The following is a 13,195-nucleotide window of genomic DNA, read 5'->3' on the forward strand; positions in this document are numbered from 1 at the left end:
AAATTGCCAAGAAACTGAAGATCTCATACAACGCTGTGTACTACTCCCTTCACAGAACAGCGCAAACTGGCTCAAACCAGAATAGAAAGAGGAGTGGGAGGCCCCGGTGCACAACTGAGCAAGAGGACAAGTACATTAGAGTGTCTAGTTTGAGAAACAGACGCCTCACATGTCATCAACTGGCAGCTTCATTAACTAGTACCTGCAAAACACCAGTCTCAACGTCAACAGTGAAGAGGCGACGCGTGGATGCTGGCCTAGGCAGAGTTGCAAAGAAAAAGCCATATCTCAGACTGGCCATTAAAAAGAAAAGATTAAGATGGGCAAAAGAACACAGACACTGGACAGAGGAAGATTGGAAAAAAGTGTTATGGACAGACAAATCTAAGTTTGAGGTGTTCGGATCACAAAGAAGAACATTAGTGAGATGCAGAAAAAAATGAAAAGATTCTGGAGGAGGCAATGTGATGGTCTGGGGGTGCTTTAGTGGTGGTAAAGTGAGAGATTTGTACAGGGTAAAAGGGATCTTGAAGAAGGAAGGCTATCACTCCATTTTGCAACGCCATGCTATACCCTGTGGACGGCGCTTAAAACCTCTTGACATTACCGTAGGATAGGGGGCGCTAAAGCGCATTTTGGAAAAAATTCGGGCCCATTTTCAATGGCCTACTAATAAAACTCAGAAGCTAGGATATGCATATAATTAATACCTGTGGATAGAAAACACCCTAAAGTTTCTAAAACTGTTTGAATGGTGTCTGTGAGTATAACAGAACTCATATGGCAGTCAAAACCCCGAGACCGATTGAAACAGGAAGTGGAATTCTGAATTGTGGACTCAACTTCACGTCGTTGCCTATTATTCACACCGTGAGCTATCGTTCATTGAGCACTTCCTATTGCTTCCACAAGATGTCGCCAGTCTTTACAAAGTGTTTTGAGCCTTCTACTGTCGAAACTCAGTGAATGAGACGCGTTGGAAATTGGTCACAGGGGGAGGGTCATCACCATTATGACGCCGGCGGCCCTGTCTACCCCCACCTTTGGAAATGTTTTGAAACACAATACAATCGTCCCCCTCGAATCTTATTGGCTCTCTTGTTGAAACAGGCCCTGAAGATTTATGTTATACAACGTTTGACATGTTTGAACGAACCTAAATGGGAAAAAAATGTTTTATTTCGAAACGGCTGTCCCGCGACCGGCAGAGCATTTGGATACAGCATTCAGACGCGCTAACAACAGCAAGCTAATGGAACATAAAGGATGGACTTTTTCGACCGAAAATACATCTGTTGTGGACCTGGGATTCCTGGAAGTGCTTTCTGATGAAGACAACTAAAGGTAAGCGATTATTGACAATATTATACAAGATTAGATGTGATATGCGATTGTTCCAAGATGGCGCCGAGCTCGGTTTACTAGCTAATTTTCTGAGTATCGCATCCCCTTTTATCGCTAAGTGTGATTACCCAGTAAAGTTATTTTTAAATCTGGTATGACAGGTGCTTTCAAGAGATATTCATCTATAAATCTTAGAATGACAATATTACATTTTAAAAATGTTTTCGAATAGTAATTCAGTAAATTGTAGCACTGTTTCCCTGGATGCATTTGACGGGAAAATAGTTAGTCAACGTCAGACGCCGATGTAAAATGCTGTTTTCATATATAAATATGAACTTTATTGAACAAAAGAATGCATGCATTGTGTAACATGATGTCCTAGGTGTGTCATCTGATGAAGTTTGTAAAAGGTTAGTGCTGCATTTAGCTGTTTTTTGGTTATTTGTGATGCATGTGGTTGGTCGGAAAATGGCTATGTTGCTGCTTTTACGATGGACTCCTCTAACATAATCTAATGATTTGCTTTTCCTGTAAAACCTTTTTGAAATCGGACGACGTGGGTCGATTCAGGAGAGGTGTATCTATAAAACAATATGAGACAGTCCTATATTTGAAAAAAATATATATTAAATTTCGTTATGCTAATGTCGCTAGGAGTTTTCCCTGGATTTTGATCCCGCAGACGGGACGGGACGCTGGAGAGGTTAATTGGAGCCAATTTCCTCCTACAACAGGACAATGACCCAAAGCACAGCTCCAAACTATGCAAGAACTACACTGCTCAAAAAAATAAAGGGAACACTAAAATAACACATCCTAGATCTGAATGAATGAAATAATCTTATTAAATACTTTTTTCTTTACATAGTTGAATGTGCTGACAACAAAATCACCCAAAAATAATCAATGGAAATCCAATTTATCAAACCACACTACAGGCTGATCCAACGTTGATGTAATGTCCTTAAAACAAGTCAAAATGAGGCTCAGTAGTGTGTGTGGCCTCCACGTGCCTGTATGACCTCCCTACCACGCCTGGGCATGCTCCTGATGAGGTGGCGGATGGTCTCCTGAGGGATCTCCTCCCAGACCTGGACTAAAGCATCCGCCAACTCCTGGACAGTCTGTGGTGCAACGTGACGTTGGTGGATGGAGCGAGACATGATGTCCCAGATATGCTCAATTGGATTCAGGTCTGGGGAACGGGCGGGCCAGTCCATAGCATCAATGCCTTCCTCTTGCAGGAACTGCTGACACACTCCAGCTACATGAGGTCTAGCATTGTCTTGCATTAGGAGGAACCCAGGGCCAACCGCACCAGCATATGGTCTCACAAGGGGTCTGAGGATCTCATCTCGGTACCTAATGGCAGTCAGGCTACCTCTGGTGAGCACATGGAGGGCTGTGCGGCCCCCCAAAGAAATGCCACCCCACACCATGACTGACCCACCGCCAAACCGGTCATGCTGGAGGATGTTGCAGGCAGCAGAACGTTCTCCACGGCATCTCCAGACTCTGTCACATCTGTCACATGTGCTCAGTGTGAACCTGCTTTCATCTGTGAAGAGCACTTGGCGCCAGTTGCAAATTTGCCAATCTTGATGTTCTCTGGCAAATGCCAAATGTCCTGCACGGTGTTGGGCTGTAAGCACAACCCCCACCTGTGGACGTCGGGCCTTCATACCACCCTCATGGAGTCTGTTTCTGACCGTTTGAGCAGACACATGCACATTTGTGGCCTGCTGGAGGTCATTTTGCAGGGCTCTGGCAGTGCTCCTCCTGCTCCTCCTTGCACAAAGGCGGAGGTAGCGGTCCTGCTGCTGGGTTGTTGCCCTCCTACGGCCTCCTCCACGTCTCCTGATGTACTGGCCTGTCTCCTGGTAGCGCCTCCATGCTCTGGACACTACGCTGACAGACGCAGCAAACCTTCTTGCCACAGCTCGCATTGATGTGCCATCCTGGATGAGCTGCACTACCTGAGCCACTTGTGTGGGTTGTAGACTCCGTCTCATGCTACCACTAGAGTGAAAGCACCGCCAGCATTCAAAAGTGACCAAAACATCAGCCAGGAAGCATAGGAACTGAGAAGTGGTCTGTGGTCACCACCTGCAGAACCACTCCTTTATTGGGGGTGTCTTGCTAATTGCCTATAATTTCCACCTGTTGTCTATTCCATTTGCACAACAGCATGTGAAATTTATTGTCAATCAGTGTTGCTTCCTAAGTGGACAGTTTGATTTCACAGAAGTGTGATTGACTTGGAGTTACATTGTGTTGTTTAAGTGTTCCCTTTATTTTTTTGAGCAGTGTATTTAGGGAAGAAGCAGTCAGCTGGTATTCTGTCTATAATGGAGTGGCCAGCACAGTCACCGGATCTCAACCCTATTGAGCTGTTGTGGGAGCAGCTTGACCGTATGGTACGTAAGAAGTGCCCATCAATCCAATTTGTGGGAGGTGCTTCAGGATGAATGGGGTGAAATCTTTTCAGATTATCTCAACAAATTGACAACTAGAATGCCAAAGGTCTGCAAGGCTGTAATTGCTGCAAATGGAAGATTCTTTGACGAAAGCAAAGTTTGAAGGACACAATTATTATTTCAATTAAATATAATTATTTATAACCTTGTGAATGTCTTGACTATATTTCCTATTCATTTTGCAACTCATTTCATGTATGGTTTCATGGAAAACAAGGACATTTCTAAGTAACCCCAAACTTTTGAACAGTAGTGTATATATATTAATTAAGCTCACTCTGCCTTCACTTGTGGCATCACTCTCTATGTGCTCCCAGTAGGACACAGATGGCTTTAACCCCCTTCAACCTTGCTGTCCACAGGCTCTCTTATATGACCCCCAAAATCTGGGAAGGGCAACATACTGTATCTCTTTCTCAATCTGACCTTTCACCCATGGCATATTTCATGGCCTGAAATCTTTCCCAATTTCCTATTATTACTGTATGTCAACCCCCCCAGCTCCAGGATTGCAGAAAGAATGAGCTACTCTGGCCAGCAAATCACAGGGATGTTGGATTGTTTGTTATGAGGTTGTGAAAAGGCTCCCCTAAGTATATTGTGGAAACACACAACATTATAATTTCCAATGCTGCTTAAAGGGCGAGAGTACAGTCTCCACAAAGGAAAAACACACATTTTACAAACACAGCTAGGGGCTTAGCTAATTTAGCAAAGTGGGTTAGCAAGGCTGCAAGACAAGTCATATTCCAATGTACTTTATTACAGAGACGAAGTGGGTTACCCCAGCTATAAAATGTTGCATGTCACCCATCCACGGTGGCTCTGTTTATTTCTCCTAGCATTTAAACAGTAGAGAAGGGCCCCTGGTGGGAGCTACGCTCAGGTAAGCAGGACCCACTTAATCTTGTTTTTCTCCCTCCAGGGAGTACAGAGAACAATGCTCTATTATCCCCTGTCATAAAAGAAATAGAAGAAGCTCACAGAGATGGGAACCTGGGTTATTATGACAACCAGGGCTATGGTGGCTCTGGCATGCTAATAATAAAATGCTGGTTGATGCAACAGGGGAGAGAGAGAGACAGATCATGAAACAAGAGCTATGGGTTTGGCCGTCTTGTTCTTTTGCCTCTGCTGCACGTACTGGTACATTATCTGTAATCAGGCCTTCCATCTGGGAGCTCATTGTGAAAGTTCCCTGGCACCTCTCTGCTCAAAAGACCCTCTGTGCCCAAATAACTCCCTCCCCCTGCCCACACCACAGCTATTTACTGTACTCTACATCAGTGGCAGTCAGTGCCGTTAAAGATGAGGGAGGACAATATTTTTTATGAGCATGGCCTTATTTCTGTTACAGCATATTGGATGACTGTCATTCCTATTCCATTCACCCAGAAGAGTTCCATAGCCAGTCAGCTAACATAGCATCCCTCTCTATTTGAGCTGAGTGTTTAAGTAGGCTAAACGAGCTAGTTGCATTTGCTAGCTAAGTAATTGAAAGTGAAAAAAGTTAGAGCTCTCTCTCTCCCATCTCCTTCACTTTTGAAGAAATTAATTTGTTCAAAACTGTTCAATTATTGTCTTTCCCTCTCTTTGAGTCAACTACTCACCAGATGTTATGCACTGCACTGCAGTGCTAGCTAGCTAGCTGTAGCTTATGCTTCCAGTACTATATCAATTATCTGATCCTTTGATTGGGTGGACAGCATGTCAGTTCATGCTGCAAGGGGTGTGAGAACCACGAGCCTCCTAGGTTTAGTATTGAAGTCAATGTACCCAGAGGAAGATGGAAACTAGCTGTCCTCCAGCTACACCATGGTGCTACCCTACAGAGTGCTACTGTAGACTTTCATTGCCAACAGTGTGTTTTAATTAATTATTTGGTGACGTGAATATATTTAGTATAGTTTTATCTAAAAAGGATACGTTTTTTAATGTTTCACAATTCAAAAAATTCTGAAATTCAATGAGGAGGATGGTCCTCCCCTTCCTCCACTGCTTTACACCACATACATACATACATACATACATACATACATACATACATACATACATACATACATACATACATACATACATACATACATACATACATACATACATACATACATACACACACACACATTTTCTGTACACACTGTACGCACACACAAAAGACAAATACCTATAACATTGACTTCCTGGTCTGGGTTTCAGTAGGCGAGAGAGAAAATGGTACCACAGTCCTAAAACAACAAACAAACCCTTTGGCTGAAGCGAGAGGGGAAAATGTTTACCTCGAGACCAACAGATTTAGGAACTATGACCCTAGTAGTGCTTGACATGAATACATGGAAGAAAATGATGTTATGACATATTGACACCTTGACAGCCATGATTGAGTGTGTGATGTTTTCTGGTGGTATGTTATACTGATGAAGTGTTGATGTTCTTGTTTGCTGATATTTTGGTGGTCTTGCTGAAGTCATAACAGTGAATAGCTAAATGTCTGAATCAAGCATTATTGTGAGTAGCTGGAGTCTAACTCTACTTGAACAACTCTTCTACCTGTGAAAATATATATATATATTTTTCTTATAAATCAAAGTCATTTCATTAATTTCAACATCTGTTAATGTGATATAATGGATGTGTTGAGAAAGCGTTAAACGGTGGGACATTAAAAAGTAATTAGTTATGTACAGTAAGTGCAAGCTGGTGTAATCTATGTCTTGTTAACAACCTGGAAAATTCATGAAAAGCAACATTTAAATTCTGTAATAGGAGGGTGTGTGGACACACTGACGTTACTGTCTCTTAGCCTACTGACTTTCTTTCTGCTCGTTGGGAAATCGATAGGGTCAATAAATCACAAACCTCTACTACCCTGTCAAAACCGCCTCAGAGCCACCACCAACAATAATAAACATGTTATTTTCAAATAAACTGAATTAGCGGTTATTAAAAAAGTTCCTTTCACACTAATGATCAGTTTAATGATTTATGGCTAACCGGAATGAGCTCTGCCAAGCAGGCTGTTGGGATGCTCTAATGATTTCTTCTCCTCGTTTGTTCTCTCTTTTTTCCTGGAGCGATTGCCTCAGCCTCAGGTCTGATCTATGCTGAGAGGAATGAAAAGAAAACTCTGAGCGTGTGTGTGTGTGTGTGTGTGTGTGTGAGAGAGAGAGAGGGGGGAATGGGTCGGGTCACAATTAGGGCTGTTGCCACACCGGCAGTTATGAGTCATGACCACAGTAAAATTCCACGTGACCATTGAGTCACTGTAATCTCCTTTTATGCTGAAAGTACCCAACTCGCTAACGAACATCAAGTTGCTAATGGCCTGGTACTCAGGGCACTATTGTCCCTCTAACCACTCAATGCAAATACAATAGAAAATCACATCAAACACATCAAAACAGTATTGTGCTTTTAAAACTCACCTCACATTTGATGGATCAATTTGAAGAAAGAAGTTCAACAACAGGTTGAAACTGAGTGTAAAACATGGTTGTTGTGGATGTTGTTTCAAAGCTGAACACAACGAAATGGACAACGATGAGGTGATGATTAATTCAAAACACCCGTAAGCATATTAGACCTTATGCATATGCACATAGGGATATATATGAGCCCAACCCCAAATGTTTAAATTTTGTAATTTTTTTTATATATTTTTTTTTATTATAAATTTTTTTTTACCCCCTTTTTCTCCCCAAATTTGTGATATTCAACTGACAGTTACAAACTTGTCCCATCGCTGCAACTCCTTATGGACTTGGGAGAGGTGAAGGTCGAGAGCCATGAGTCCTCCAAAACACGACCCCGCCAAGCCGCACTGCTTCTTGACACACTGCTCGCTTAACCCGGAAGCCAGCCGCACCAATGTGTCGGAGGAAACACCGTAAGCTGGTGACCGAAGTCAGCGTGCATGCACCCGGCCCGCCACAAGGAGTAGCTAGAGTGCGATGGGACAAGGACATCCCTGCTGGCCAAACCCTCCCCTAACCCGGATGATGTTGGGCCAATTGTGTGCCGCCTCATGGGTCTCCCGGTTGTGAAAAAAAAGACGTTATTAAAATAATGATTGTGCCGTTATACAATACATAGCCTACTTCATATTATGCAAGGCAAAAATAAACATAAACAAAACTAATTTAAGGCTGACACATTAACTTTAGCTACAGAAGATGGCAGTAGATGGCGCCGGAGAAGAAGGCAGACATTTTACAGTCGATTGTGTTTTTTTGTTCATTTATTTGCAACTTACTTTTTTACTTATTTTGTACATAATGTTGCCGCTACCATCTCTTATGACCGAAAATAACTTCTAGACATCAGGACTGCAATTACTCACCAAGGACTAACAGAATTCTTTTTTCCCTTTCAAAACTCTGACGAGCCCAACGCGAAGGAAATACTGCTTCCTCGAGAACAAGCCCTGATCCCTGTGATCTGCATGAAGAGGAGGCGGAGAAAGAGGGGCCGAAGGGCGGCCTGTCTTCTGAGAATTCGTAGGCGATCGAATAAACCCCCACTTCCCTCCATTCTGCCAGCAAACGTGCAATCCTTGGAGAATAAAATCGACGAGTTATGCGGAAGATTAAACTACCAACCGGACATTAAAAACTGTAACATCTTATGCTTCACATAGTCGTGGCTGAACGACGACAGTATCAACATACAGCTGGCTGGTTATACTATGTACCGGCAGGATAGAACAGTGGTGTCTGGTAAGACAAGAGGCGGTGGACTAAGCTCCCTCACGACGCCAGGACAGCGGAGTCAATCACCACTTTCCGGAGACACCTGAAACCCCACCTCTTTAAGGAATACCTGGGATAGGATAAAGTAATACTTCTACCCCCCCCCCCCCAAAAAAAAATATATATATAGATGTATTATTGTAAAGCGGTTGTTCCACTGGATATCATAAGGTGAATGCACCAATTTGTAAGTCGCTCTGGATAAGAGCGTCTGCTAAATGACGTAAATGTAAATGTATGTATTTTTGTAAATAACAGCTGGTGCACGATATCTAAGGAAGTCTCAAGCTATTGCTCACCTGAGGTAGAGTATCTCATGATAAGCTGTAGACCACACTATCTGCCGAGAGAGTTTTCATTTGTATTCTTCGTAGCTGTTTACATACCACCACAGTCAGCAGCTGGCACTAAGACAGCATTGAATGAGCTGTATTCCGCCATAAGCAAACAAGAAAACGCTCACCCAGAGCCGGCGCTCCTAGTAGCCGGGGACTTTAATGCAGGGAAACTTAAACTTAAATTTCTATCAGCATGCTAAATGTGCAACCAGAGGAAAAATAACTCTGGACCACCTATACTCTACACACAGAGAGGCATACAAAGCTCTCCCTCGCCCTCCATTTGGCAAATCTGACCATAATTCTATCCTCCTGATTCCTGCTAACAAGCAATAATTAAAGCAGGAAGAACCAGTGACTAGATCAATAAAAAATTGGTCAGATGAAGCAGATCCTAAGCTACAGGACTGTTTTGCTAGCACAGACTGGAATATGTTTCGGGATTCCTCCGATGGCATTAAGGAGTACACCACATCAGTCATTGGCTTCAACAATAAGTGCATCGATGACGTCATCCCCACAGTGGCCGTACGTACATACCCCAACCAGAAGCCATGAATTACAGACAGCATCCGCACTGAGCTAAAGGCTAGAGCTGCCGCTTTCAAGGAGCGGGACTCTAACCCGAAAGCTTATAAGAAATCCTGCGATGCCCTCGGACAAACCATCAAACAGGCAAAGCGTCAATACAAGACTAAGATCAAATCTTACTACACCGGCTCTGACGCTAGTCGGATGTGGCAGGGCTTGCAAACCATTACAGACTACAAAGGGAAGCACCGCCGAGAGCTGCCCAGTGACACGAGCCTACCAGACGAGCTAAACGAATTCTATGCTCGCTTCGAGGCAAATAATGCTGAAACATGCATGAGAGCACCAGCTGTTCCGGAAGACTGTGTGATCACGCTTTCCACAGCCGATATGAGTAAGACCTTTAAACAGGTCAACATTCACAAGGCCGCAGGGCCTGACGGATTACCAGGTCGTGCACTGTGAGCATGCGCTGACCAACTGGCAAGTGTCTTCACTGACATTTTCAACCTCTCCACGGCCGAGTCTGTAATACCAACATGTTTTAAGTAGACCACCATAGTGCCTGTGCCTAAGAACACTAAGGTAACCTGCCTAAATGACTACCGACCCGTAGCACTCATGTCTGTAGCCATGAAGTGCTTTGAAAGGCTTGTCATGGCTCACATCAACACCATCATCCCAGAAACCCTAGACCCACTCCAATTTGTATACCGCCCCAACAGATCAACAGATGATGCGATCTCTATTGCACTCCACACTGCCCTTTCCCACCTGGACAAAAGGAACACCTATGTGAGAATGCTATTCATTGACTACAGCTCAGCGTTCAACACCATATTGCCCTCAAAGCTCATCAATAAGCCTAGGACCCTGGAACTAAACACCTCCCTCTGCAACTGGATCCTGGACTTCCTGACGGTCCTCCCCCACGTGGTAAGGGTAGGTAACAACACATCCGCCATGCTGATCCTCAACACATGGGCCCCTCAGGGGTGCGTGCTCAGTCAGGTTGAGAGCAGGTTGAGAGCTTCAAGTTCCTTGGTGTCCACATCACCAACAAACTAACATGGTCCAAGCACACTAAGACAGTCGTGAAGAGGGCACGACAAAACCTATTCCCCCTCAGGAGACTGAAAAGATTTGGCATGGGTCCTCAGGTCCTCAAAAGGTTCTATAGCAGCACCATCGAGAGCATCCTGACTGGTTGCATCACTGCCTGGTATGGCAACTGCTCGGCCTCCGACCGCAAAGCACTACAGAGGGTAGTGCGTATGGGGCCAAGCTTCCTGTCACCCAGGACCTCTATACCAGGCGGTGTCAGAGGAATGCCCTAAAAATTGTCAAAGACTTCAGCCACCCTAGTCATAGACTGTTCTCTCTGCTACCGCACGGCAAGCGGTACCGGAGCGCCAAATCTAAGTCCAAGAGGCTTCTAATCAGCTTCTACCGCCAAGCCATAAGACTCCTGAACATCTAGTCAAATGGCTACCCAGACTATTTGCATTGCCCCCCCCCCCTTTACCACCACTGCTACTCTATGTTGTCATCTATGCATAGTCACTTTAATAACTCTACCTACATGTACATAGTACCTCAACTAACCGGTGCCCCGCACATTGTATCGGTACCCCCCTGTATATAGTCTCGCTATTGTTATTTTACTGCTGCTCTTTAATTACTTGTTACTTTTATCTCTTATTCTTATCCATATTTTTTTTAAACTGCATTGTTGGTTAGGGGCTCGCAAGTAAGCATTTCACTGTAAGGTCTACCTACACCTGTTGTATTTGGGGCATGTGACAAATAAAATTTGATTGGATTTGAATATCTCACCACCATCCGTTTCCAGCTCCTTCCCTCTCCTTCATTCCTTTCTCGAGCTTGCTATCAACAGTTTAATGTAATATGCTTCGTTGAGAAAACATGCTACACTCAATGTAATATATTTAATGAACAGATATATTATAGGTGATTATATTCAATAAATAGATTTCACATGTCTTTTTTCCCCTGACCATGTTCCTGCCCATTTGATAATGGGCCATTCTAAATCGCAAACAATTGACACATTAGTAAAGACAAGATTAAATTGAGAATAGGGTGAAAATATGATCACTTGATGAGAAAACAATGTGTGCAGCCTGAGACAAGGAACAGAGCTCATTTTTTTTGCCGACTTTCTAAAATCAGCGGTAGCCTAGTCTCATCATGCAGCCCATGTGTTTTCATTTCTAAGACATTATAAGGTTTGTCATTCACAACTTAAGTTGCCAAATAACTCTAAATATAGCATATAGGACCTGTTTCAAATGGTCACTTTTACTCTCAACATAGTCACTTCATATGACACTTGTCCCCGGAATGGGAAAAATATGATTTATTTAATTTCTATGTTTAATTATATTGTTCTTACTATAAAATCATATAATATAAAATAATGGCATGGGACATATAAGTATATCTGCTAAATGAACAAGCGGACAGCCTGTGGAATGGCGCATAGCCAGATAACATACAGTATGCCAACTCATATTCCGTTCTTCTGAAATAAATTTGCTTCATATCAATGTTTCTTTAGACCTGCCTAAAATAAATAATGGATTTATTATGATGGTGTATATTAAATTGGTTTATTTGACATTTTTAAATATAGATATTCCAAAGGCTCGCATCAGCGGCTTGTATGCATAGAGGCTTGGAGTTGGTAAACCTGTTTATGTTAATTAACGGTCAATTACCGTGAGACCGGCAGACTTTTGCATGACAATAACCAGCTGACAAAATGTCATGATTGCCACAATGCTAACTTTACATCATGATCTGTTTTTTGTCTTTGCTCAGAAATCAGCGGGAAGAAAATCTTGGCGATGCAATGTTTCTCAGCAGCTCTTTCTTACCAGAATCCCAGAATGAAGACAACCGATATGATGATGATAATGTGTGTGTGTGTATTTGTGTGTGCGTACATGCATGTGTGTGTGTGTGTGTGTGTGGTGGTTGGGCTCACAGTGTTATCTTCAAATCATGGTCTGTTTTCACTCCCCTCTCTTCTTAATTCTGACCAGAAAGTGAGGGAAAGGATAATCTCGGTGATGCAATATATTTCTTACCAGAATCCCAGGAGCAATGACCAAGAGGATGAATAACAGGTTGACTACACCGGGCACGCGCTTGGGTCCGCATGCGCCATCGTGTGCATGTTGATTTTGTCCATCCACACTAGATGCAATCAGGACACGCAGGTTGAAATATCAAAAAGATCCCTGAACCAACTATAATTATTTGGGGACAGGTCAAAATACAAATGAAACATTCATGGACATTTAGCTAGCTAGTTAGCTAGCTTTCTGTTGCTAGCTAATTTGTCCTGGGATATAAACATTGGGTTGTTATTTTACCTGAAATGTACAAGGTCCTTTTTTTGCTGGATTTTTGTAGAATTTTGCGACATTTTGAGTCACACAAGATCATGTGTTTTCTACTCCGACTATTAATCCACAGGTAAAATGGGAAACCAAGTTTGTTTCTAGTAATCTCTCCTCGTTCAGTCTTTTTCTTCTGTGGACTTTATATTGCGGTTGGCAACCAACTTTAAGGTGCATTACTGCCACCAACTGGACTGGAGTGAGGACCTCGTTCATCTTTCAATCACCCACGTGGGTAAATGCTCCTAAAAACCAATGAGGAGATGGGAGAGGCAGGACTTGCAGCACGTCAAGCATCTAAAATTGAACTAAGTTCTATTTTAGCGCCT

The 13,195-nt window shown here is 43.1% G+C and overlaps 1 protein-coding gene across 1 annotated transcript in view; it reads right to left on the bottom strand.

The window, feature by feature from the left end:
* lyplal1 (lysophospholipase like 1) overlaps window positions 1-12,982 on the bottom strand; it is a 35,387-nt gene extending 22,405 nt beyond the window's left edge. The window contains exon 1 of the mRNA XM_045695960.2: window positions 12,840-12,982. Within this exon, the coding sequence (XP_045551916.1) occupies window positions 12,840-12,892 (53 nt within the window). The 5' untranslated portion in view covers window positions 12,893-12,982. The remainder of the gene's footprint in view (window positions 1-12,839) is intronic.
* Window positions 12,983-13,195: the final 213 nt, after the last annotated feature.

Source organism: Salmo salar, chromosome 02 (assembly GCF_965601325.2).
Source record: "Salmo salar chromosome 02, fSalSal1, whole genome shotgun sequence".
Classification (NCBI taxonomy): Eukaryota; Metazoa; Chordata; class Actinopteri; order Salmoniformes; family Salmonidae; genus Salmo; species Salmo salar.